Below are 26855 nucleotides of genomic sequence, written 5' to 3'. Positions count from 1 at the left end.
TTGGATTATATGAGCAAAGATTTTTAAATCACCAGGCTGAAAGTAATGGAGTTCCCCAGAGCATTCATGGGCTCAGGTTGCTCTTTATTTAAGCAGTTACTAGTTTAAACGCACCTTTAATAACAATGACATCATCATCATCAAATTGCCACCCAACAAGCCTAGCTTCTTGCAAAAAAGTTAACTTTGATAACACATGGCCAAGTTTTCTGATTAATGCTGCATCGGGTAAAAATCTTTTAGTACTGAAGTCAAAAAACACTAATTGCTTAAGATTTTCAAATACACCCATGAAGGTAAGCCATCCATCACTGCTCACACAATTTCCTGCCAAATCCAGCTGCTGGAAGTTTTTCAGAGGGTTCTTTTCAAAAAATGCACCTGGTAAAAAATAGAAATCAGTATTTTAGTTGGAAGCAAAACAGTTTTTTGAAGAGAAATGGTCATGTTTGGACCAGTGCCTTACTTTAGAAATTCTCTATAGATAGGGCAGTGATTATGAATGTGGTTCATTGTATTTTTCAAGTTACATTATTCCTAAAGTGTAAGGGAATCTGATAAATAGTAATTAGTATTTAATCAGGATAATTAACTAATGTAATTATCCTATATAACAAAAGGTTAATATGCAAATAGACTGAACGCCAGAACAACTGAACTACCTGTTGCTATGACATGTGCTGACCACCAGAGGGTGTGTGTGGAACGTGGCGGGTGTCAGCCGCGGCAGGATAGTGGAGCAGGTGAGTGGGGGTGCCAGACCAAGGCGGGGCGCCAGTCGCTGTCATCAGGGCAAGCCTCTGGTGATTACTGAAAATTCTTTGCACCCGCACACCGCAGTCCCGCCTAGAGCTCACAACCGCTGCTGGCACCCGGCACTGGCCCCAATCACTCAGCTCCATCAGCGGGTGTGAGCAGCAGCTGCCGGCCCCAATCGCCCTTCAGGGCTTCTCTACCTCCCCCTGCTCCTGAGGGGAGATGGGGGCCGGCAGTCGCCTCTCGCACCCTCTGCCAGCACGGCCCCACTTGCAACCACTGCCAGTGCTGGAGCCACTGCTCGCACCCACTGGCAGTGCCTGGCGCTGGTCCCAATCGCTTGGCACCATCAGCGGGTGTGAGCGCCGGTGCTGGCCCTGATCGCCCCAAGGGCTTCTCCACTTCCCTGCTCCTGAGGGGCAATCGGGGCAGCAGCTGCCGCTCACACCAGCTGCTGGCGCCAGCCCCAATAGCTCTGTGCCGGAGCAGGACTGAAGGCAGACAGGGGACTAGGGGCCGAGGTGGGAAGGGCCAGGTGGGGGCTCAGAGGATTAGACCCGCCCCTGTGCCTACCACAGCCTAGTAGCCCACAGTTCCTTTCAAGGTGCACGAATTCCTGTACTGGGCCCCTAGTAATTAATATAATTTATAACAAGTATTTAAAATAATAGCACCTATAATGTAAATACAGTTGATTTATTTAGTATAATTCCTTTATATTAGCAAACCATTATAAATGAATTATATATTTTTTCCCTTTTTCTGACTCCTAGGAAATGGAAGATGGCTTAAAAATTGAAGTGCGAAAGATGCTATTAAATAGTGAGTACTTATTTTTAAAACTGGAGTCAAACTCCCAGCAATCTTAGATCATTGTCTCTTCCGAGAAGCAAACACTACCTGTTGTTTCTTGGATATGGAATGCCCCTCCCTGTAAACTTGAATAAGTAAGCCTCCTTCAGAATCTCAAGATTTGGGTTTTGGTGGTGGTTCTTTTAACCCTTCCTGGACTCTTCAGGAACCTCCTCCAATCCTTACAGACCAGGGCACTCTAAAGTACCTCCTACAAAGGGAGGGCGGATGTTCTAGCCATGACCTTGAAGTCAAAGATAACTCGCTAAGGAATCGAGGAATAAAAAATGTAGGTTTCTGGGTCCCGAACACTGCAAAGAGCAGATCCACCCTGGACCGGTAGGACAGGAAAATAAGCTTTGTCTTCTGTGTGTAGCTGGGTCTCGTTATACCAGCTTAGCCTGTGTCCAGCCTAACTCATACGTATGGCCTCACTTTCTCCTCATAAGGAGCCCTTATTTTTTCCTTATAGGTAGCTTTCTCCCTGCTCTTTCTGCCTCTGCCTTCTTCATGTGCTTCCCAGCGTGGCATGCACTCAGTCACAATGCTGGTTGTCAGTGTCTATAAGGCTCCTCCCCCAAAGAGCAACTTCTTTTCTCCTTGACAGAAGACCAGATTTCACCACCTAAAGGGAACTTGTTTAAAGCCCATTCCACTCTCAGAGGTGAACTATTTATACAGGCTATCTACTAAGGTTTAGGAAAGGTATCAATAAGAACTCTTTGGATACTCATTAGAACGTGTGCAAGCACAGGATCTGAGGGCATGCATTCTGTTCATGTAATCTGCAGTGTTTTTGTCATCACGATGAGCAGACTGGTCCTGAGGGAAAAGGAATCTGACATTTAAAGCTGTGGGCTGTGCGTGGGCTGTGGAGAATGGAACTGGCTTGATCCAAATTCCAAGCAGAATCTCAAATGCTCTGGGTAGAAGGATTCTGATCCTTGAAGGGTTCCTGTGGAGAGCAGCTACAGTGTTTGGACAGGTTATGGTCTGAACCTGTGGTCTCACGTGGCTAAGTGATATAGGCTGCGGGGTGTGCAGCAAGTAAACAAACCTTGATCAGGTGTATGTAATTGAGTAGATTCCAAACCCACTAGAACGTTGTAAACATCTTGACCACGCCCTTACTTTGCCTCGTGGAATCTGGCTATAAAACAAGACTCAGCTTGCAAGCCGTGGCGCTGTCTCTCCATCAGAGAGGGCAGCAGCGTCCCACACAGACCCAGCTTTCTTCTCTTGTCCGTCTTTGCTTAATCCTTCATCACCCCCTCTCAGGTTCACCAAACCTGGCTTTGTGGCTCAGCACAGGATCCTGCATCCTAAACAAAATTCTAGCATTGCCAGAGCTCTTACCAGTTTTTCATTCGGCAAACATTTTTTTTAAAGGATTTCTTTTTTTTTTCTTTTTAGTTTTTCTTCTAGAGCAGGTTAATTAGTAAATTTTTTAATTATTAGCTTTTATTTATCTTGGAATGTCATATTCTTTCTTTATTTTTTTAAATATATTTTATTGATTTTTTACAGAGAGGAAGGGAGAGGAATAGAGAGTTAGAAACATCGATGAGAGAGAAACATCTATCAGCTGCCTCCTGCACACCTCCTACTGGGGATGTGCCTGAACCAAGGTACATGCCCTTGACCGGAATCGAACCTGGGATCTTTCAGTCTGCAGGCTGATGCTCTATCCACTGAGCCAAACCGGTTTCAGCACAGCAAACATTTTGAGTGCCTACGGTGTACCAAGATTGTGCTTGCTAGGTGCTTGGGATTGCTGAAAAGGGCAGACATAGTCCCTGTCTTATTGGGTTTACAATAGTGTGAAAATATACATTATAAATTAGACGGGTGCTGTGGCTATTGATTTCAGAGAGGAAGGGCGAGGGAGAGAGACAGAAATATCAATGATGAGAATCATTAATCAGCTGCCTCCTGCACACCCCTCCACTGGGGATCGGGCCCACAACCTGGACATGTGCCCTGACCCGGAATCGAGTTGTGACCTCCTGGTTCATAGGTTAACACTCAACTGCTGAGACATGCCAGCCGGGCTATTTTGCCTTTAGTTTTACAGATAATTTCCAAAGTTATTAGGTCAATTTCCTTGCCCCTCTTTCCCTGCAGTGAGATTGTTTCATAGTTTGTAATACAGTTAGATTGTTTTGCAGTCTGCATTTTGTCCTCAGGTATCTCAGATCTCCTAAATGATTTTTTAGTTTGCATACATTAAGGTTCACTCTTTGTGTAGTAAAGTTCTATGGGTTTTGACAAATGCACACTGTCATGTATGCACAATTACAGTATCATGCAGAATAGTTCCACTGCCCTAAAAAAACAGAGCTGCATCTCTTTAACCCTCTCTCCCCTCCTCCTGAGGCTTGGCTCTGCTCAAGGCTACAAAGTTTCAATTATAGAAGATAAATAAATCCCAGATACCAGGGCCTCTGCTTGGGTCGCTGGGTGCGTGGCCAGCCTGCAAACCACCATAGGACCCTCGCCCAGGCTGCCCCACACCCCAAGGGAACCCTCACCCTGATCCGGGGACACCCTTCAGGGCAAACTAGCTGGCCCCCACCCATGCACCAGGCCTCTATCCTATCTAATCCTATCTAATAAAAGGATAATATCCAAATTGACCGCCACTCCAACACACAAGATGGCTGCCCCCATGTGGTCAAAGATGACTGCCACAAGATGGCCATCAGGGGAGGGCAGTTGGGAGGGAACAGGCCTGCAAGGGAGGGCAGTTGGGGGCGATCAAGCCTGCAGGGGAGGGCAGTTAGGGGTGACCAGGCCAGCAGAGGAGGGAAGTTGGGGGCAACCAGGCCTGGAGGGAAGAGCAGTTGAGGGGGACCAGGTCTGCAGGGGAGGGCAGTTAGGGGTAACCTGGCCTGCAGGGGAGGGCAGTTAGGAGTGACCAGGCCTGCAGGGGAGGGCAGTTAGGGGCAAACAGGCTGGCAGGGGAGTGGTTAGGGGGTGATCAGGCTGGCAGGCAGAAGCAGTTAGGTGCAATCAGGAAGGCAGGCAGGGGAGCAGTTGGGAGCCAGCAGTCCTGAATTGTGAGAGGGATGTCCTACTTGGATCGGGCCTAAACGGGCAGTCGGACATCCCTCGAGGGGTCCCAGATTGGAGAGGGTGCAGGCTAGGCTGAGGGACACCCCCCCCCCTGCAGGAATTTGGTGCACCGGGCCTCTAGTTATAAGAAATATTAATCATGCTCTGTTAACCATGATGGCTCTGTTCTGATTAGAGAAAGCACATTCTAACCTGGCTGAGAGTTATACGCCCCAGGACATGGGAATTAACATCGGAATGCAGTCCATTCTCCTCTTCCAAGAACCGCCTATCATCATGGAAAGATTAGCAACCTTGTTGCTGAAGCAATCTGGTCCCTTTGCAACCCCCAGCCCGCATTGCCCGTAACCTTGCCTACTTCCCCATGCTTCTGATTCCTACTTTCCTATGTAATCTTTGTCCTTCGACCCCATATAAGCAGCTGACTCCCATACTGCCGGCATTATTGCAATAAACACTCCTATGATTCAGCACTGTCTGTGCTTAATTGGCTCAAGCAGTGACAGGCAGCCCGGACCCATTGGTTGCCCGGTTTCAGTTCCAGAGCACCACAATAAAGGGAGTTGTGATCTTTTTGCTGATGGAGGGTGTTGCCTTCAATATGTAAAGAACTCAGCATCTGTGAAGCTCAATAAAGCGAAGTGCAATACAGTGAGGTACGCCTATACTTTTATGTTTATTACCGTGTGTTTACTCCGTGTTATTTTATTTTTACTGGCCTCTTTTTTTTTTTTTTTTTTTTTTTTACTGGCTTCTTAATCTAGATTCATTTTCAGCCCTTCATCTTTAATGTAAGTATTTAAGGCTATGAGGATTTTCTTCAAGCCCTGCTTTTGCTGCATGCCACAAGTTTTGATATATAGTGTTTTCTTACCATTTGGTTCTAAATATTTCTGTTGAAATTTGTCACTATGAATCTATAGTGTACCTATCTGCCAAATTGTGTGATTTTCCCCAGTAGCCTGAGTGTAGGTACAGAAAAAGTGGGAAATTAAGGCCGATCCAGGCTTGGGGTTTTTCCAGGAAAGCACATGCCAACCACTGTATCTAATTTCATACCCCACATCTCATGTTCTCGCTGCATCTCATTAGGCAGTCTTTCTTTAATGAGAGACTGTCTCTCATTAATTACATTTTGCTTCGTTATGCTACTGCATCCGTATACATGTCCATCACTCAATGTCATTGCCTAAATTGACTGCTACTAGCCTGAACTGGCAGAAATGGTCAAGCCTGTCTTTAAGAAAGTGGACATGCTGCCCTAGCTGGTTTGTCTCAGTGGATAGAGCATTGGTCTGGGGGCTGAAAGGTTCTGGGTTCGATTCCAGTCAAGGGCACATGCAGGGTTGCAGGCTCGATACCCAGTAGGGAGTGTGCAGGAGGCAGCCAATCTATGATTCTCTCTCATCATTGATGTTTCTGTCTCTCCCTCTCCCTTCCTCTCTGAAATCAATAAAAATATATCTATTTTTTAAAAGTGGAAATGCCAACATTAAATTTAATTAACCTGCCTTTCGGAGCTATCATGTAATCCTGCCTTTCACAATTACCCACAAGCACTCAGTAAGTCTGCTAGATCCATAATTATACTGGGGTCTTCTGTTATGCTTATTTTTCTCATTTACATATGGAGGCAATAAGGCACCAGGCAATTAAAATCACATGGCAATTACCACTGAGCTCAGTGTTTTTGTTTTTTTGTTTGTTTTTTCACCTAGCTCAGTTTTTTGTTTTTTTTATATATCTTTATTGATTTCAGAGAGGAAGGGAGAGGGAGAGAGAGAGATAAAAACATCAATGATGAGAATCATTGATTGGCTGCCTCCTGCATGCCCCCTACTGGGGATCGAGCCCACAACCCAGGCATGTGCCCTTGACCAGAATCGAACCCGGGACCCTTCAGTCCCCAGGCCGATGCTCTATCTACTGAGCCAAACCACCTAGGGCAGTGGTCGGCAAACTGCGGCTCACAAGCCACATGCGTCTCGAGAGCCGCGGTTTGCTGCTCTGTTGACTAATGAATTTGCCGACCACTGAACTAGGGCACCTAGCTCAGTTTTTATTTCATTAAACACACCATCTCCCTCTCTGTTCTCACAGGCCAGGCTCAGAAGTAGGCAGATTAGGCAGCTACCTACTTAAAGATTTAGAAGATGCTAAAACGTCTCTACCTAAAAATGCCTCTGTCACATGTAATGCTAATTCCACACACTCCCCAAAGGCCTCTTTGAAAAGATACATCCTTTCCAACTCACTTAAGGTATGAGGTTACCTGAGAGGGGTTATTTATTAGCTAATTAGTCTGTCACGGAAAGCCACCTGCCTCCAATATCACCTGGAACAGAGGCGGGGCCTGAAGAATGACACCCAGGATGATCTGATTTGATGGATTAAGGGAGTACATAGGCAGAGCAGATGGATGTGGAGTTAGGAATTAAGGGAAGGTGCTAAGAATATTGACTTGGGGTGCCAGGGTGGGGAGAAGAAATAAAGGAAAGGAAAATCCATAACTTAAAGCAACTTTAGGGAAGGCAAAACCCTTGGGCAGCCTAAGGACTTAGAGACACACATCTCTAAGAGAGAAGGTTTTAAAAAGAGGAGCAGGTGGGGAGTTGTGTTTAATGTGCACAGAGTTTTAGTGGGACAAGATGAAAAGATGGTGATGGTGGTTACACAAGAATGTGAATGTACTTAATGCCACAGAATTGTACACTGGAAGTATGTGCACTGCAGATAAATGCTAGACCATCTGTGAGGGAAATGAGGAAATGAAGAAGGCAGTCGAGGCTGTTCTCACTAATCCTTTGCCTTAGATCAGTGGTCGGCAAACTGCGGCTCTGTTGACTAATGAGTTTGCCGACCACTGCCTTAGATGGTACAATGGCCTTCAAGGTGGATCCAATGATCCTCACCACCTAGAATTCACTCCCATGTATCATCTCCCGGCTAGGGCTAACCTGGCTAATAATAGGATGCAGCAGACATGACCTTCCAAGACTAGACCATAAGAAACACTGCAGTCTCCAGCTGGTTCTCTCTTGGGTCTCTGGCTCTGCGGGAAGTGAGCTACCATGTGGGGAGGACGCTCAAGTAGCCTTTGGAGAAGTCCAGGGGTGGGAAACAGGCCTCCAGTTGACAGCCAGCACTCACCCACCAACCAAGTGAGGAGCCAGCCACCCAGGAAGCAGATCCTCCAGCAGCCCCAGCCCATATCTGGACGGCAACTTCACGACAGCCTAAACCAGAACCACCCAGCTGTGCCGCTCCCAAACTCCGGACTCACAGGAACTGTGAAGTAAGGTCTGTAGTTGTTTTAAGCCGCCACGTTTGGGGGTGGTCTGTTCCACAGAACTTGACAACTAATACAGGTAGCATGAGGATCCTTCATCAGCTGCCTGAGGCTGGTGTTGTCCAGTCATTTCTATATCTCCATTTGTTTCTGGGATTATATCATAGCTGCTTACAGATATTCTGTGACACCAGTTAAAGTTGCACTTCCTTTACATGTTTTGAATACACAGCAGGTGACTTAAAAACTTTAACCAAGATTAGAGTGGCATTGCTGAATGTCAGACAGTTAAGGCTAGGGAGAGTTGTTTCTACATAATACACCTTGTCAAATAATGTAAATACTGTAGTTGAAATGCTTAAAAACCTAAAGGCAGGTCAGTGTTTTAAATCATGTTATTCCTTTAAATATATTTGTACAAAAAAAGGGGAGGCAGCCGGGCTGGTGTGGTTCAGTGGTTGAATATTGCTCCATGAACCAGAAGATCACGTTTTGATTCCTTGGTCAGGGCACCTACCTGGATTGCGGGCTCCATCCCCCAGTAGGGGGCGTTTGGGAAGCAGCCAATTAATGATTCTCTCTCCCTCTCTCTAAAATCAATAAAAAATATTTTTAAAAAGGGGAAGAAGCAAGTACATAAAAAAAGGCATGAAAGAAAGGAAGGGAGGGAGGGAGGGAGGGTGGGGGGTAAGAGGGGAAGGAAAGAAGAAAGAGAAAGTCAATTTAAGAACTTCGTTAGGACCAACGCTTTTCTCCTTGCTCTGTGTGTGTACCTACCTAGAATTCTAATCTCTGCATCGGTGAGCCTCCAGTTCTTCAGCCCAAGTTTGATGAGTTGTGGGGCCCCTCCAGTTGTTCCAACAGCCTGGTCAGGCTGACTCGCACGTCACTGCACCAGGGCAGCATCAGCACGGTGAGCTGTTCCCACACGTGCAGCCTGTCAACTTGAGGAACCAGACAGTTCAGGAATTGGATCCATCTCAAAACTGATGAAGGACGAAGTGATAAAGGAGAAGGAGTGGTCTTTCTCTCTGCAGCCTACTCAATGTGCAGTGAGAATCAACTCCCTTTTTGGTTAGTATTTTATGGAAAGTGTTCAAGAATATACAAACACTATGCAGGATAGTAACATGAAACTGTGAGTACTAATACACCAACTTTTAACAAACAGCAAATCATGGATGTTTGCTTTATCCTCACCAAATGCCTTCCCTCTTGTCTTATTCTGAAGTAAATCTCAGACAGTATCAGGTTTTTTTTTAAAAAACATAATCACAATGTCTTGATCACATCTTAAAAATCTTATTACTAACTCCTTGAGCCAATGTGTCTTAAGCATGCCTACTCTCAGCCCCTGGCTCCGGAGAAGGAGGCAAGCAGGAGGGAGCCTCAGGTGCAGTGAGCATGTGAACACTGGGGACTCAAAGCCGTGGCCTGTGTTCCTTCAGGGCAGTTTAAGAAAGGGCTACCCGACTGCCTTAAGGTGCATCTCTGAGGCAAAACGGTCATTCTTACTCAGCTCACGGAGAGCTTCAGTTCCATCCTCTTCCAGGTGATTCTCAGATAAATCAAGAATGCTCAGTTTGGCCAAATTGTGAAGATTCCGAGCTGGAGAAAAAAAATTAACCCAAAAGAAAAAGACCGTCAGGGAACTATATATGCATTTTAAAATATCCGTATCAGAATTCTGAGCCCTTGTCTTCTTTGTTGAGAGTATTCGAATCTTTATTAGATTTGGTTAGCTATTCTCAAAAGTATCTGGCTTCTCCCATGACTGTGACCAAATGGACAGTTATTTCCTGGTCCTAAATTCTGACCAATAAACTTCAGCCTAAAGGCGCAATGGTCATTCTTACTCAGTAAAACCTAAAGCAGCACGGACTACAGTTGTTATCACTATAGGAAAGTCACTCCATTTCTCCAAGCCTCCGTGTCTTCATCTTTAGAATGGGGAAGGTGAACTAGCTCAGTGGTCGGCAAACTCATTAGTCAGCAGAGCCAAATATCAACAGCACAACGATTGAAATTTCTTTTGAGAGCCAAATTTTTTAAACTTCTTCTGACGCCACTTCTTCAAAATAGACTCGCCCAGGCCGTGGTATTTTGTGGAAGAGCCACACTCAAGGGGCCCAAGAGCCGCATGTGGCTCGCGAGCCACAGTTTGCCGACCACGGAACTAGAGGAAATGTGAGGTTGCTTCCGATTCTTACATGCTCTTTTCATGCAGGAGAGATGAAGGAACAAAAACCAATGAGATGAGCTGTTCTTTGTGTACCTCAGTTTAGATTATTTTGGTAGTTATAGTTGAGATGTTAATAATAAAAATTTTAATAAGAACCTTAGTCACAAAATGCCACCACTCTAGCTAAGAACTGCTTCTTTTCTTCACTACAGATACAGGTACTTGCCCCCTTTCCAAAGTTCAGTTACCCCACTTCGATAACTGAAAGAAATCCAAAGAGGATTTTCGCCTTGCTTTTACAAAAAAAGGCAAAAAGCAAAAATAGCGTTCAACGTTTGTTTTGCAGAGAGCCTTACAGAGGCATCCAGGGTGGCACAGCCAAGCTCCTCCTAGGAACTACAGTCCACATTGCAGCGTCAAGCCGCCAGAGCTTTGAGCTGTGTCTGTGAGCATCTGTGCTTTATCTTGATTTATTGTGCACCTGTTAGCAAGTGTGTCCTAAGGTATAAGAAGAGCCTAAGAGAAGTCATTTTGGAGTCTGGGAATGCTCGAAAATTTTCCATGAAGATGAATGGTAATTGCTTATTTGCTTAATGCCCTATTAGCTTATTGAAGGTTTCATAGGGCCCAGCCAGTGTTGCTCAGTGGTTGAGCATTGACCCATGAACCAGGAGGTCATCGTTTGATTCCAGCTCAGGCACATGCCTGGGTTGCGGGCTCGATCCCCAGTGGGGGGAGGCAGCCGATCAATTATTATCTCTCATCATTGATGTTTCTATCTCTCTCCCTCTCCCTTCCTCTCTGAAATCAATAAAATGTATATTTTTTAAAGTTATAAAAAATTTATTTAAAAAAAGAAAGGTTTCATAAGAATGCTCTACTTTCTGATAGTGGGGACACCTGTATTTATCATGGTTGCTTAATCTAGTTGAAGTTTTTCCTATCAAGACTGATTAGAAAAATAGCCTTTAAAAAATGTCATTTTTGGCCCTGACTAGTTTGGCTCAGTGGATAGAGCATCAGCCTGGGGACTGAAAGGTCAAGGGCATGTACCTTGGTTGCGGGCACATCCCCAATGGGGGGTGTGCAGGAGGCAGCTGATCGATGTTTCTCTCTCATCGATGTTTCTAGCTCTCTATCCCTCTCCCTCTCTGAAAAATATCAATAAAATATATTTTTAATTCATGTCATTTTGCGTGAATTATACTCTTGTTACAATACTAGCTATTATTTTTTAAATCAGTCCTATGAAACCTTTTCTTAGAGTAAAATATATTCTGAAGTTTGGTGCTTTAAAAAACCCACGGACTCCACCTAAAAAGGGGATGGTTGCTATTGTCAGTTCCAAACCTGGCTCCTCCCAGTGGCAGGTGGAGAGTGAGAGAGGGTGCTCTCCATTCTCATGCTCCCAGTGTTTGCCTAGCTTCTCCAATCATGGATTTCTCTAGCTTTTTATTCATATTAGCATATAAGTAATCTCAGTAATTCCTACAGACTCCATCCGTCCTTTTTCTTCTTCTGTGTGTGTGGTTTTTTTTTTTCTTTTCCCCATCAGTTTTATATTGTTTAATTTTTAAAGGGTTATACTATTTTTCCCCAAAATCTAAATTTAAGAAACATCATAGTTTAACACAATCCAGTTTATCCAGTAATTTGCAAAGGTTTTTTCATACTTAGTACTCACACTCTTTGGGAACTCAAATACTCAACGCCTATCTATCTTAATGCACATTGACTCTATCTTAACAGGGCAATGGATAAGAATTAGAAGGCCTGACAGCATTTAAGGAAATCCCTCTCTCTGCTTCTCAATCTTTTATTTATCCATCCATCCAAATACTTATTAAGCATCAAGTACCTACTTCTTAATTTCTTCCTCTTCACCTTCTCTTAAAATCATAACATCTTCAATTAATCTGAAGTTCTCTATTATCCATCTATAATCCATTTTTATTCTAATTGTGGAGAAAATCATTAAAAACAGACTAGATATTACCCAGATGTCTTCATTATCTTTTCCAGTTTCTCTAAAAATTAAATTGCTGCTTGAGAGACTTAGCGTGCACGAATTCCTATGAAAGCACCACATCTTCTCTCACACTGTTCTCAGTCAAGGCAGGCCAGTTACCTAGGGTTTTCACAGCCGTTGCGGTCAGGCAGCAGGAGACTAATTGGATTTCCTCAAGGTCACAGGGTTCGGCTGACAAAGACTTTGCTATATAATCCATTCCCTCCCCAATGTCAGACAAGTGGATCAAACGAAGTAAACACATATTCTTCAGGTTTGTCAGACCTTCAGCTGCAAATAGAGGGAAAGGAAATGCATTAGGATACCAAGTTAATTTGATTTAACCATAGATGAATGGCTGAAAAGAAGGCAATGAACAATTGCACCGAGCCCTGGCCCTTGCTCTTTCTGTAGAGACCTTGAGTTATAGAAAGCCAAAGAGATCCCTAACCGGTTTGGCTCAGTGGATAGAGCATCAGCCTGTGGACTGAAAGGTCCCAGGTTCGATTCCAGTCAAGGGCATGTACCTTGGTTGTGGGCACATCCCCAGTAGGAGGTGTGCAGGAGGCAGCTGATCGATGTTTCTAACTCTCTATCCCTCTCCCTTCCTCTCTGTAAAAAAATCAATAAAATATATTAAAAAAAAAAAAGCCAAAGAGAGCAGATTTTTTTTTCAACTCTCTTTCCAGTCTCCTGGGCCATACAATCGCTTTTGTGGAGGTCATTCTCTTGATAGGATGAGAAAACCTATGGTAAATGTGCAGTATTTTAATGGGTATCCATGTGTGCCTTTACCACACTTTTTTCATAGAAGTAAGTCTTCTGAGTGAGCACTGTCTCTTTAAACCCTTCAAAAATCTTAGAAGGGGTGGAGGCTAAGTTCCAAGGGGCAGCATGGGGACGTGAGTTCCTTGGTGTGCTTCAAGGATCACTGTTCACAGCCTCAAAAAGCCCGCTGGGACTGCGTGATATGGGGCCTTCCTGGTGCTTTACCATGAAGACACATCCAATGCAGCCTGTTAACCGGGAGAGAGATTTACCTTATATCAGTAGTACAAGTGAAAACATTCTGAACTGTCCCTTGGATTATTAGGCATACCTCTGTGTCATTAAAATAGTGCTTGATCTTGAGGGTACTCTAACCTAGAAGAAAGAAATGTACTGTTTTAATAACAGCTACCTTGCAGCGCTTTGGGAAGGTTGTGGATAAGGTATGTAATGTATTTAGGATGGTCCTGGCACATAGAAGGTGAATATTAATTGTTGTCTTGGGAGCACACATAGCTCAGAGGTTGTACGCATGAGCTTTGCAGTCAGGTTGTTTCCTGGATCCCGTACGTAATAACTGTGTGAGCATAAGCAAGTTATTCAACCTTTTAGCTATGGTTTTAGGGATAACTAAACCTATGTACTTTGACTATTGTGAGGAGTCAATGAGAAGTACTAGTATGTAAAAGTGCCTGGTGTACTTACTGTCTAACCTATTGCACAGTAACTCTTTGATGAATAGTAAATTTAGACTGGTTTATGCAAGTCCAGACTCTGATTCCTTAATAGTAGAACCAGATTGTCTCAGGTAGGTGTTTTTGCACCCTTTCTACCAATTGGTGGAGAACTTGGGCAAGTCAATAAACTGTTCTAGGTTCCAGTAGTAGTAAAATAGGAAAATTAGCCCCACCAGTGTGGCTCAGTGGTTGAGCATCCACCCATGAACCAGGAGGTCACGGTTTGATTCCCAGTCAGGGCACATGCCTGGGTTGCAGGTGTGGTCTCCAGTAGAGGGTGTGCAGGAGGCAGCTGATCAATTATTCTCTCTCATCATTGATGTTTCTATCTCTCTCTCCCTCTCTCTTCCTCTCTCTGAAATCAATCCTATATAATAAAAGGCTAATATGCAAATTGTCGCCTCAACCTGGAGTTCGACCGGGAGTTCAACCAAGGGGTGGGGGCGGCAGGCCAACCACCCAAGGCCCCTCCCCCCCACCATCCCAGCCTGATCAGCCCTGATTGGGATGGGCTGGCCTAACCCCACCTGTGCACGAATTCGTGCACCAGGCCTCTAGTACTAACATTTTAAAATTAAAAAATTAGACTAGATGTTCTCAGGCTCCTTTAACCTTTGATATTCTGTGTAACTCATAGGCATGTAGTAAATGTTCACTGAACACAATTAATTTGATTATTCTTATGGGAGCTATAAAATAAAAAAAAGTCAGTCATGCTTTAATTATAGGATAGGGTTGTCTTTAGGCAAGCAGAATGAAAAAGAACAAGGCTGAGGAGCATTTAACTGAGGTCTCAAATGTGGGTGGGTAGGGGGAAGAGCCAATAAAAGAAAAAAAGAAAAAAATGACACCCCCCCAAAGCTGTTAAAAAACACCTTCAAACGGAAACCTCCCTGTCCTAGAAGGCAAATCATGTGTTCTGCTGTTTTTCCTTGATCCACATTCATTCTTGTGTTCCATTCTACTTTTTAAGTTTTATCCTATATAATAAAAGAGTAATATGCAAATTGACTGTCATGCCAACACTCAAGATGACCGCCCCATGTGGTCAAAGATGGCTGTCCCATATGGACACAAGATGGCCGGCAGGAGAGGGCAGTTGTGGGTGACCAGGCCTGCAGGGGAGGACAGTTAGGGGCAACCAGACTGGCAGGGGAGGGCAGTTAGGGGTGACCAGGCCGGCAGGGAGGGCAGTTAGGGGCAATCAGGCTGGCAGGGGAGCAGTTAGGCATCAATCAGGCTGGCAGGGGAGTGGTTAGGGGGTGATCAGGCTGGCAGGCAGAAGCGGTTAGGGGCAATTAGGCAGGCAGGCAGGTGAGAAGTTGGGAGCCAGCAGTCCTGGATTATGAGAGGAATGTCTGACTGCCCGTTTAGGCCCTATCCCACCAGCAGTCCTAGATTGTGAGGGGGATGTCCGACTGCCCGTTTAGGCCCGATCCTGGACATTTCTCATGGGGTCCCTCAAGGGACAGTCGGACATCCCTCAAAGGGTTCCAGATTGGAGAGGGTGCATCCTGGACTGAGGGACACCCCCCCCCCCCCGCACAGATTTCGTGCACCGGGCCTCTAGTTTAATTATAAAACCACTGTATAATCTTTTTAATATTGTTTATATGCTTTAAATACAAATATAGTCAATAATTTCTGAAGCTTTTCTTAACTATAAAACCACAGTTTAAATATTTACATTGCTTCTATGCTTTAAATGCAAGCAGAGTAAATCAGCCAGGAAGATAAAGCATATCATGTCTTCTGTTCTCCAAAGGGCTATCATCTAGTGTGTACAGTTTACATAAAATGCCACTATAGGGGTGGAGAAAAGTGTCTAGGAAAACTGATGCAGTCACAAATGCATAAAGGCATCCTTGCCTTGTGTAGACTGAGTTAACTGTTCTGATTCTCAAACTTACATTAATAGAAAAAATCTAACCTAGTTTTATACCATCTTACTCATTCATCTTAATGTTATCCAGCATAAGCTTCATAAGATTCTTCAAGTTACCCAAGCTGTCAGTCAGACCACCTGCCAAAAGAAAAGAAATTGGACTTTGTTCAGCTGTCATTTATTAAATTTCTATTACCAATGAAAAGATTCTCATTGTTACCATAGGCAAGAAATGCTCATGAAATTGACACCAAAATGTATGGTTTTTGGTCAGAAATGGGCATCATCCTTAGCTAAAAGCATGTTCTCCAAATATAATGCAACTGGACTGGAAAACAGTAGCATAAAGATAACAGGGAAATTACCAAACACTTGGACATTAACCAGCACACCTCTAAATAAGCATAGATCAAATAGGAAGTCTCAGGGAAAATTAGGTAATATTTTTGAAAAACACAAAAATAAAAATATAATATCAAAAGCTGCAATTAACCTACTATTAAGAGAGAGGTCTATAGTATTGAATGCTTATATTAAAAATAAGGAAAGGTCTCAAATCAATAATTTAAACTTACTACTTAAGAAACTAAAGAAAGAAGACCAAAATAAACCCAATGCAAGAAGAAGGGAGAAATTAATAAAGATCAAGGCAGAAATAAATAAAAATTGAAAACAGATAAACAGTAGGAAAAGGAAGTGAAAATGTATTTGAAAAGATCAATAAAATTGAGCAATTTCTGGCAAGATTGACAGGAAAGAGGAAAAACAAATCACCAATATCAGAAATAAAAGAGAAGATATCACTACAAAACTGCAGATGTTAAAAGGATAGAGAATAATATAAATAAATCTACACACATGAATTTGACAACACAGGTAAAATTGCCCCATTTCTTGAAAACCACAAACTACTAAAACTCACCCAACATGACATAGGTAACCTAAAGAGTCCTATAAATCTATTAAGAACATAGTTTAAATTTTTCTAAAAAGAGAAATCTGCAGGCCCAGATAATTTAACTTGCAAATTTTACCCAACATTCGAAGAAGAAATAAACCAATGCTATAAATCACTTCTAGAAAATAGAAGTAGAGGGAACAATTCCCAACATATTTTATGAAGCTCCACTAACTAATATGAAACCCAGATGAAGAGAATAAAACAAAAGAAATTTTCAGACCAATATCACTCATGAAAATAGAAGCAAAAGTCTTCAACAAAATGGACTTCATACAGAGAATGCAGAGCTATTTCAATATTTGGAAAGCAATCCATGTAATTCACTATAACAGCCTATGATCATATAAATTGATGCAGAAAAATATTTGACAATCTAACATCTATTCATGATAAAAATTCTCAGCAACGTAGGAATAGAAGGAAACTTCTTCAACCTGATAAAAGCCATCTACAGAAAAAAACTACAATTAACATCGTACTTAACGGTGAAAGTCTGAATGCTTTCACCCTAAGATCAGGAACAAGTCAGGATGTTCCCTCTCAATTCTCATATTCAGTATTGCACTGCCAGTCATAATCAGTGCAATAAGGCAAGAAAATTAAATAAAAGGAATTCAAATTTTAAAGAAGGAACAAAACTGTTCTTTTTTTGGAGGTAACATGATTATTTATAATAAAAAATTTCAAGGAATCTACCAAAACAAGGAAACAAACAAAAAACCTCCTAGAACTAATAAGTGAGTTTAGCAAAGATATAGAATACAAAGTCAACACACAAAAATCAATCTTACTTCCATATAGTAGCAATAAATAACTGGCAACCAAATTATTATTTTTTTAATATATTTTATTGATTTTTTACAGAGAGGAAGGGAGAGGGATAGAGAGTTAGAAACATTGATGGGAGAGAAACATCTATCAGCTGCCTCTTGCACACCTCCTACAGGGGATGTGCCCGCAACCAAGGTACATGCCCTTGACCGGAATCGAACCTGGGTCCTTTCAGTCCGCAGGCCGATGCTCTATCCACTGAGCCAAACCGGTTAGGGCCCAAATTATTTTTAAAATACCATTTTTAATAACTCTAAGCCAATGAAAAAGTTAAGTACTGGTATAAACCTAATAAAACATATACAGGATCAACATGATGAAAACTACAAAATGATGCTAGCCCTAGCCAGTTTGGCTCAGTGGATAGAGCATCGGCCTATGGACTGAAAGGTCCCGGGTTCAATTCTGATCAAGGGCACATGCCCGGGTCTCGGGCTGGATTCCCAGTACGGGGCGGGGCATGCAGGAGGCAGCCAGTCAATGATTCTCATCATAGATGTTTCTATCTCTCTCTCCCTCTCCCTTCTTCTCTGAAATCAATAAAAATATTAAAACAAAATGATGCTAAAAGAAATCAAAGAAAATATAAATAAATGGAAAAAGAAACCATGCAAATAGATTGAAAGATTTAACATAATATAAATGTCAGTTCTCCCTAACTTGATCTATAAATTTAATGTAATTTCAACCAAGATCCCAGGAGGCGTTTTTGGTGATATAATCAATGTAAGTCTAAAATTTACATGGAAAGGCAAAGGAACTAGAATATAAAAAAGACTTTTGAGAAAGAAGAATAAAGTTGAATAACACCAAGACATGACACCAAAAGCATGATTCACAAAAAAAGAAATAGACTGCAACAAAATGTAATACTTTTGTTCTATGAAAAACACGGTTAAGAGAATGAAAAGACGAGCTATTCAGGAATAAAAAGGCGTGAGCTAGAAGGATTCTGAAGAGACTGGGAGGGCAAAAGTAAAAACCAACCCTGGGTACAAACAACAGCGACGTGGATTTTAGCCATAAGAAAGAATAAGCGCTGATCACAAACTCAAAAGTCAAAGGCGGGAGGATGTCAAAAAGGGCCAGGGTGAGGAGAAACCAAGATGGCGGCATAGGTAAGCACCTAAACTGCTGCCTCGCACAACAATTTCAAAACTACAACTAAAAGACAGAACAGACACCATCCAGAACCACAGGAAAGCTGGCTGAGTGAAAATTCTACAACTAGAAGGAAAGAGAAAAGCTCACAGAGAATTGGAGATATGGCAAAGGGTCTTTGTGCACGCAGAGAGGAAGGGCGGCTGAGAGCCTGGCTGACTTTCTCTGGCGGAAGGGGGAAGGAAGCCCCCGACCGCACTGAACCCCAGTTCTGACTGCACTGAACCCCAGTTCCAGGCGAGCCCCTGGGGACCCACGCTCTTACGGGGGGAATCTGGATTCTCGGGCGGAGACTCGGGAGCCGGGGAAGGCAGAGGTCTGAAGGCGCGCGCGTGCCAGTGTGCACAAAGGCTGCGGAGGTTGCCACAGGCTTTCCCTAGTGGAAGGGAGTCAGAGCTCCTGACTGCACTGAGCCCCAGTTCTGACTGCACTGAACCCAGTTCCAGGTGAGCCCCTGGGGACCCACGCTCTTGTGGGGGGAATCTGGACTCTCGGGCGGAGACTCGGGAGCCGGGGAAGTCAGAGGTCTGAAGGTGCACGCGTGCACGCAAGGGCAAGGCTGACTGGAAGCCAAGACTGTCTGCTCTGCCCTGAGACTCTACCCCATCCAAGCTGAGCACAGAGGCTATTGCAATTTGGCAAGTCTAATCCTATAAGGCTGTCTCCAGCACTGAACTTCTCCCAGCGTAGACACAGCTGATCCTTACAGCAAACTGGCCTGGAGGTCAATTCCTCCCAGTGATACCAACAACAATCAAGACTTAATTACAACAAGGCTGTACACACAGTCCACAAAGGGGTGCACCAAGAGTGTCCACCTCAGGTTAACTGGGGAGGCCGACCCACTGGGCCATATAGGAAACCTAGCACACAAATCTACCCTACCAACTCAGGGAAGCAGTGAAAATGTGGCGTCAAAGAAACAGATCACAAACGAAAGATATGGAGGAAAACAAACGACTGGATATAGAATTCAAAACCACGGTTATAAGGCTTTTCAAGAATATCCTAGAAAAGGCCGATAAATATAACGAGACCCTCGAAGATATGAAAAAGGACCAACTAGAAATTAAACATACACTGACTGAAATAAAAAATATTATACAGAGACCCAAAAACAGACTAGAGGAACACAAGAATCAAGTCAAAGAATTGAAATACAAAGAAGCAAAAAACACTCAACCGAAAAAGCAAAAAGCAAAAAAAAAAAAAATCCAAAAAGTTGAAGATAGTGTAAGAAGACTCTGGGACAACTTCAAGCATACCAACATCAGAATTATGGGGGTGCCAGAAGAAGAGAGAGAGCAAGATACTGAAAACCTATCTGAAGAAATAATGACTGAAAACTTACCCCACCTGGTGAAAGAAATAGACTTACAAGTCCAGGAAGCACACAGAACCCCAAACAAAAGGAACCCAAAGAGGACCACACCAAGACACATCATAATTAAAATGCCAACAGCAAAAGACAAAGAGAGAATATTAAAAGCAGCAAGAGAAAAACAGTTAATTACCTACAAGGGAGCACCCATACGACTGTCAGCTGATTTCTCAACAGAAACTATGCAGGCCAGACGGGAGTGGCAAGAAATTTTCAATGTGATGAATAGCAAGAACCTACAACCAGGATTACTCTACCCAGCAAAGCTATCATTCAGAATTGAAGGGCAGATAAAGAGCTTCACAGATAAGAAAAAGCTAAAGGAGTTCATCACCACCAAACCAGTATTATATGAAATGCTGAAAGGTATTCTTAAAGAAGAGGAAGAAGAAAAAAGTAACGATAAAAATTATGAACAACAAATACATATCTATCAACAAGTGAACCTAAAAATCAAGTGAATTAAAAACTTGAGGAACAGAATAATCTGGTGAATATAATAGAATCAGGGGCATAGAAAGGGAGTGGACTGATAATTCTCAGGGGGAAAGGGGTATGGGGGGTTCATGAAGAGACTGGACAAAAATCATACACCTATGGATGAGGACAGTGGCGGGGAGGTAAGGGCAGAAGGTGGGGTGGGAACCGGGTGGAGGGGAGCTATGGGGGGAAAAAGGAGAAACAATTGTAATAATCTGAATAAAGATTTATTAAAAAAAATAAAGTGAAAGCAGCCAAAAAAAAAAACCAAAACAAACAAACAAAAAGAGCCAAGGAAGCAGAACAGGTGGACTCCGCGCCCACCTGGAGATTTTGTGTCTCGTCCGAAGAGCACTGGAGCAGATCGTGGGCTCTAACAAATTGCTACCAAAGGAGGACATGGGCCCTCAGTTGTCAAAGCAACAATTTTTAAGAGAAATGAAAAACCTGTATTTTCTCCTGATCGCTCCCAATTTCAAAAAGCTGGCAACTCCTTCCGGAAGAAGAGCCATGGCTGGGGGATGAGGAGGACAAGGAGACGTTTCACTCTAGGTTGTTTTATCAGTTGGACTGTGTGAATATACTACTCAAACACTGGACTTTAAAAATTAAGAATGAAACAGAAAATTCTAAACACTGTGCAGGCCAGTCCAGCACATAGGCGACCAGTGTGCGTGATCGTTACAAAGGAATAGCCATGAAGAGGAGAGAGGGAGCCTCCTGACACGGAAGGTAGTCGAACAACGTCGGGGTGACGCTCTAGAATCTTATAGAAGGCATTCCTGCATCTAGGAGGAGGTTGCAAAAATTATTTGTGCAAAAGATTCTAGATTCTTAAATCACAGCAAGTCTCCTCTGCAGGTGACAAGTGAGGCGGACCACAATGGGACATCACTTGTGAATGAAAACTAATCTCACTAGTAGATGACAGTCAAGTAGGGCAAGGCCCCTGCCACGGCTTCACACCAGGCAGCAGCCCTGCTCCTGGCCACAGGGCAGATCTGCAAGGCGAGGCCAGACACTCATCTTTAGTGTTACTCTGAATTTGGGGAAAACTCCCCTTTGCCCAAAAAGATTGCCCCTGCATGTGTGCGTCTGGAGTCTGAAATTCATGGTGAACAAAATCTGTTCCCCAAATCTTTTTTCAAAATGAACAATACTTGGGCTGGAGATGGGGCTGGGCTTGTTGTGCAATTTCCTAGATAAGAATCTAGTGACACAATTAGCCACTAGCTCCTGCAGGTGATTAGTTTACAGGCTGGATTTCCTCCCAGACTTGCTGGGGGGAGGGGAGCTCCTAGCAGGGAAGCAGTGGATGCTGGGTGGAGATGGAGATCCTGAGAAGGGGGGAGAATTCACTCAAGACAAGCTTATCCTCTGTACATGGGGGGAGAGGGAGAGTGGGAAAGTAGGTTTACAGTTGTGAGTACATGAAACAGAGTACACACACACACACACACACACACACACACGCAAACACACACTTTGTGATATAAACTATATAGCTACTCAAACTATATAGTTCAGCCCTGGAAATCCTCCCTAGGGCCTCCCAACCTGACAGCCTTCCTCCCACAGGGATCCTCCTCCAGTCCTCCCACCTCCTTCTCAAGTCCTGGAGCCTGAGAGAAGCTATTAGAAAATGTAAAGCAAGCCCTGACCGGTTTGGCTTAGTGGATAGAGCGTCGGCCTGCGGAGTGAAAGGTCCCAGGTTCGATTCCAGTCAAGGGCATGTACCTTGGTTGCGGGCACATCCCCAATGGGGGGTGTGCAGGAGGCAGCTGATCGATGTTTCTAACTCTCTATCCCTCTCCCTTCCTCTCTGTAAAAAATCAATAAAATATATATTAAAAAAAAAAAGTAAAGCATGCTGTATAATATTCCCACGGTACTTAGCCAGATTCCATTATGGCTTCAACTGCTGAGGTTGACAATACCTGGCAGCCGTTGAGTCTGCAGGTTGTGAATACTCAATGTTTTCAGGTTTGCCGCGGATGTGATGTGCTGCTCGTCCTCTGTGGTGAGGGGACTGGCTTCCACCACGAGGGAATGAATGTGCTTACAGGTGCTGAGGACCAAACTGAGGCTTCCCGCCACGCCGGCACACCTCATAATGGACAGCCGGAGGCTTGTAGCAGAGCTGCATATCTTCCCCAGGTATTTGATATCTTGCTTATTCAACCTGCTGAAATCCCGGAGTGTGACCTCCAGAGTCTTGAACTCCTGCTTCCAGTTGAAGAACAAAGACACAGCCCTGCCGGAAATGTAGGTTCCAGAGGACTCATCCTTGTGGGTCCTGCTCGTGCCCTCTGTGGGCTGGTCCCACGAAGCTGTGGCTCCCCCGTAGAAGTCTAGTTTAATGCAATCCAGAGCACTTGCACAATTAGGCAAGTGCTCAAAGAAGTCAAATAAGTAATCAGGGATGTTCTCTGAGTTGATATATAAGCTTTTACCATGAAAGAAAGCTTCAAATTCTTCACTCAGGTCTGCCTTGGATCTACTCTCATGAAATAAATTGATGCCACACTCTGTAAAGGAACTGATGTTTATGGCTTTCAGAATTTCTTGCACAGTAGTGCTTTTCACATTTTGCATAGATTCCTGCCTCCAGAGAGGCCTCTTGGTGATGAAGAAGCTGGGGAGGCTGCCATGTTGACACACGGCTGCCAGGTGTTTCAGGACAGTCCTGGTGGCTTCGGTAGATGACCCGCACGTGTACAGGAGCAGGTTGCTATACTTGGATGTAATATCTGAAATGGAAACCATTCTCTGCAAATGACCGTTCCCCTTGGTCACCTCCTCTGGTTCCCGAGATGCCAATAAACTGCTGAGCCGGCGTCCTGCTATGTACTCCTGGAATGACTGATGAAAGAATTTATACTTTGGCTTGAACCGTTGAGCCGTGTATTTGCAGAGGAGGCCAGTTGTCAGTAGGACATCCTCGTTCACACCGCACACATCCTTTGGTTCGAAGTCAAACCTGTGGTTGAACACGTCCTCCAGAGCCAGGTCTCCACAGTGGTCCAGGCTCTGAGTGAGGTCACTAGCAGCCACCCCTTTATGTTTGTGCTTGCTTTTCTGTATCAGCAGGTCATAGAAGGTACAGAACAGCGTTGTTTGTGTGTGGGAGTGGAACTCACTTTCCCCCATCTGGATTGCACAAGTGATGACCACAAAGAGTGGGGTCTTCATCAGATTCCGCATGCACCTGGACTTCTGAATTTGCAGCAACAAGCCCTCTGCATGCTCCCTGATCAGCACTTCCCGGATGAGAGCCTGTGCACTCTCCTCCGTCATATCCCCCACCTCGGCAGTCAGGGCCCCAAACTGCCTGATGTGCTTCAGGCTCTCGGTGGTGGTGGTGACCATGACCATATTCTTGAAGCGGTGGTTTTCCTTTATTAGGGCTTCGATTTCCGGGCAGTTCTGGGCCTTGAACTCATTGTAGCCATCCAAGAGAAAAAGAACCCTCTGCCGGAGCTTCAGCAGCATGGCCATGAAAGTCTGCTTTCTGATCGCGTCGGGTACATCCAGGAGTTGGTCACACAAGGTTTCAAAGAGTCCACCCTGGGCCCGGCTCAGACGGAGAAAGAAGACTAATTTGAACTTGGTCAGGGCCCCGCACTTTCCCGAGGCCCAGAGCATGGCGATTCGCTGTAGCAGAGTGGTCTTCCCTTTGCCCGATTCCCCTTCAATGATGCAGGGGCTCTGAAGAGTGTCCAGCAGGCCATTCAAGGTCAGCTGGTCCAGACAGTGATGGTGTTGGTCCTTCCTCCATAGTACGGGTTCCGTGAAGGTGCTTTTCAAATTAAAAATAATGTCAATATCTTCACCCAGGGGATAGAAGTTCAGAAAATATGGGGGATGGTGTAAATCTTTTAAATCTTGAGCCAAATCATCTAAGTCTCCTTCTGACATCTGATGAAAAAGGCCTATTGGAGAAGAGGTGAAATTAAAGAGGACCCAGTTCTGTGTCTCCCCACAGCCCAGATTTCAGGAGAATGAGAATCTTCTACTGATGGTTTTCATTCCCTTCCCCAGTGCTCAGCTGGCACACGGGCTTCCAAATATTTATTCCCGCGTTTCCCTGTCACCCTTTACCCTTCCTCCCCTCTTGACTTCTGTTTCCTCCTTTCCGCCACCAACTCTTGTAGCAGCTGATTGGAAATGGGAGGAGTCTGTGTTTGGGTTCAGAAAAGTGCCTGAGAACAGTGGGAAGATGGCTGATCAGGCCTTAACCTTGATTAAAATCTGTTGTGAAGTAATTTACCAGTTTAATGAAATAAAAACTAAATGAATATTTCACGAAAAGCAGAATCATGCTTCTTTAGTTAGTCAGGCTTTCTTTACCCCGGCGCTTGGACCATGGGCTGGTGGAAACCACTACAGCATGGACTTCTTAGGTGCCTCCATTGTCCAATTGGGTTTTGAAGTGAGGCTATTCTAAATCATCTATTCCCCGACCCTGGAGTCACCTATTGGCTTCACCGTCACGTGGGTCTAATGGGAGTTTTTTCTGAGAGTGCCTGTGCTTTTCCCTACCATGGACACCACCCAGTGATATGAAGAGGGAGGAGAGCAGAGGCTCTGTCATAGGGATCATGGGTCTTCACTGTGGTTTAGTCTATTTGTGGAACAGATACAAAGCAATCTGATACTTACTTTGTCCATTCAAGTCCTGAAACAGAGCATAGTCCCACTTTTCAAGGGATTTAAGGAAGAGGTTACAGGCTTCTGAACCCTTCTTCAAAATCATGTCAATGATCCCTCTGGCAGCATCCTGCTCGACCTTCTCGCAGCAAATGATGTTTACTTCTTCAAAATTCAGAACATTCCACACAAAGAGCTCATCCACAACTTGCTTTATAACAGTCATTCCCATCCTTTGAATGAGGGCTTGACTGTTCTCCTTAATGAAATTCACTGAGGAGATGGGGAAATATATACGTATTTATTCACTTGTATAAAATATGAATGCAATGTTGCCAGAGCATTAGGGTCATGATTTTTCCCCCCTTTAGACCCATCTTGAGTTATGGAGAGGCAAATACTTGAATTCCAGGCCCTGAAGAAAAGCCCGACAAAGCTCCTTATCCCTAGCCCCTTTGTGAGCAAGATGGTGTTTCTTTGGTAATAAAGTAAGATGAACAGTTTTATTTCCCAATATAAAATGGTCCCCAGTAAAATCACAGTGGGCGTTAGAGGAAGGAGACTGGCCTAGGTAGGGTCTGCCACTTGCTACTCTCTGTGGAACCTTGCCAAGTTGCTAAACCTCTCTGAGCCTGTTTCAGTGCTGGGCTGCTAAACGTTGAACACCCTGGCTCTCTGGGGGTAAAGGCCCTGATCCGTAGCACTTACCAGTCTCCACGTTATAAATATTCCCACCATGGTTGATTTCAAGATAATAATGTATGTTAACCGGGTAACAAAAGTCATGAAAATTCAGCAACAAGGTCTCACAAAACAGTAAGAACCAGCTCCAGTACACCACTAGTTCCTTATCTGTGCAATGGTGTTGAGAACAGTGTTTGCTTTCGCAGGTGTTATGGGAGTTCATGTATTGTATCTCATACAAAGTAATAGCTCAATATATGTTAGCCACTATTTTTAGGCATCATTCAGCTGTTATCACTCAAAGGAGAAGCATTTTTTTATCTGCCAAAGATTTTGGTCTTTGCTGAAGTGTATCACTGAAGAATAGTTGTCTGTCTCCAGGGTAATCCCTCTTACCTTTAGAAGTCCCTGGGGAAGCTATGCCATGTCTGTCAAATGCAGACCATACTGTACCCAGGCAGTCCATGACAGCTCGGTGAAATGTCTCCCTGGTTTTTTTACTCTTAGACACTATCTGCACCAGTTTTCTTCCTGGGCGAGGCTGCTCCTGGTTTTCAAATCTTCATGAATTCATCCAAGTAGATAGGCTCCTCCCGAAGGACCTGTGGCTTCTCTGGTCTAAGATGCACCATCAGGTACTCCGTCCCTGAGGATCCCACCCCAACTTGCCTTTCTCTCTGTCACAAATCTCTACTACTAACCTCAGCTGGGATGTTACCACATCCCTGTCTATATGTCCTGTTTGCCAGTCTCATCTGTTCTCTGGCTTCTACATTCTCTGTATGGAAATGACCTCTAAGTCTGAATCTAGTCACAATCTTCATTTTTCAGCTGAAGAAATCTTGCCTCAGAAAGGCTTAGAGTCTTCTACAAGGTTACAAGACTAGTCTTTTGGGTTTTGTGTGTGTTATGTGTTTTGTTTTGTTTTAAATATATATTTTTTATTGATTTCACAGAGGAAAGGAGAGAGAGAGAGAGAGAGAGAGAGAGAGAGAGAGAGAGAGAGAGAGAAACATCAATGATGAGAGAGAATTTTGGATTGGCTGCCTTCTGCACACCCCACACTGGGATCGAGCCCACAACCTGGGCATGTGCCCTGGCCAGGAATCGAACCCATGACCTCCTGGACCATAGGTCGAAGCTCAACCACTGAGC

At 44.1% G+C, this 26855-nt stretch overlaps 2 protein-coding genes across 3 annotated transcripts in view; one reads left to right on the top strand and one right to left on the bottom strand.

Moving 5' to 3' along the window:
* SLC30A6 (solute carrier family 30 member 6) overlaps positions 1–5329 on the top strand; it is a 37778-nt gene extending 32449 nt beyond the window's left edge. The window contains exons 16-17 of one of the 2 annotated variants that reach the window (XR_013961436.1): positions 1530–1578; positions 5222–5329. The gene's annotated coding sequence lies outside the window, so the exon portion shown is untranslated. Of the gene's footprint in view, positions 1–1529; positions 1579–4858; positions 4922–5221 lie in introns of those variants that run through there. The other variant, XR_013961437.1, reaches the window with a different exon arrangement.
* Positions 89–26166, bottom strand: NLRC4 (NLR family CARD domain containing 4; the record flags this gene model as incomplete). Its single annotated transcript, XM_080684966.1, is given in 10 exon segments — positions 89–381; positions 8750–8818; positions 8821–8916; positions 9488–9580; positions 12283–12453; positions 15598–15613; positions 15617–15690; positions 22304–24298; positions 25029–25289; positions 26097–26166. Coding segments are annotated over 10 exon segments (3138 nt in total).
* Positions 26167–26855: the final 689 nt, after the last annotated feature.

Source organism: Plecotus auritus, assembly GCF_963455305.1.
Source record: "Plecotus auritus genome assembly, chromosome: 8".
Lineage (NCBI taxonomy): Eukaryota > Metazoa > Chordata > Mammalia > Chiroptera > Vespertilionidae > Plecotus > Plecotus auritus.
This window is presented reverse-complemented; position numbering and strand designations above follow the sequence as displayed.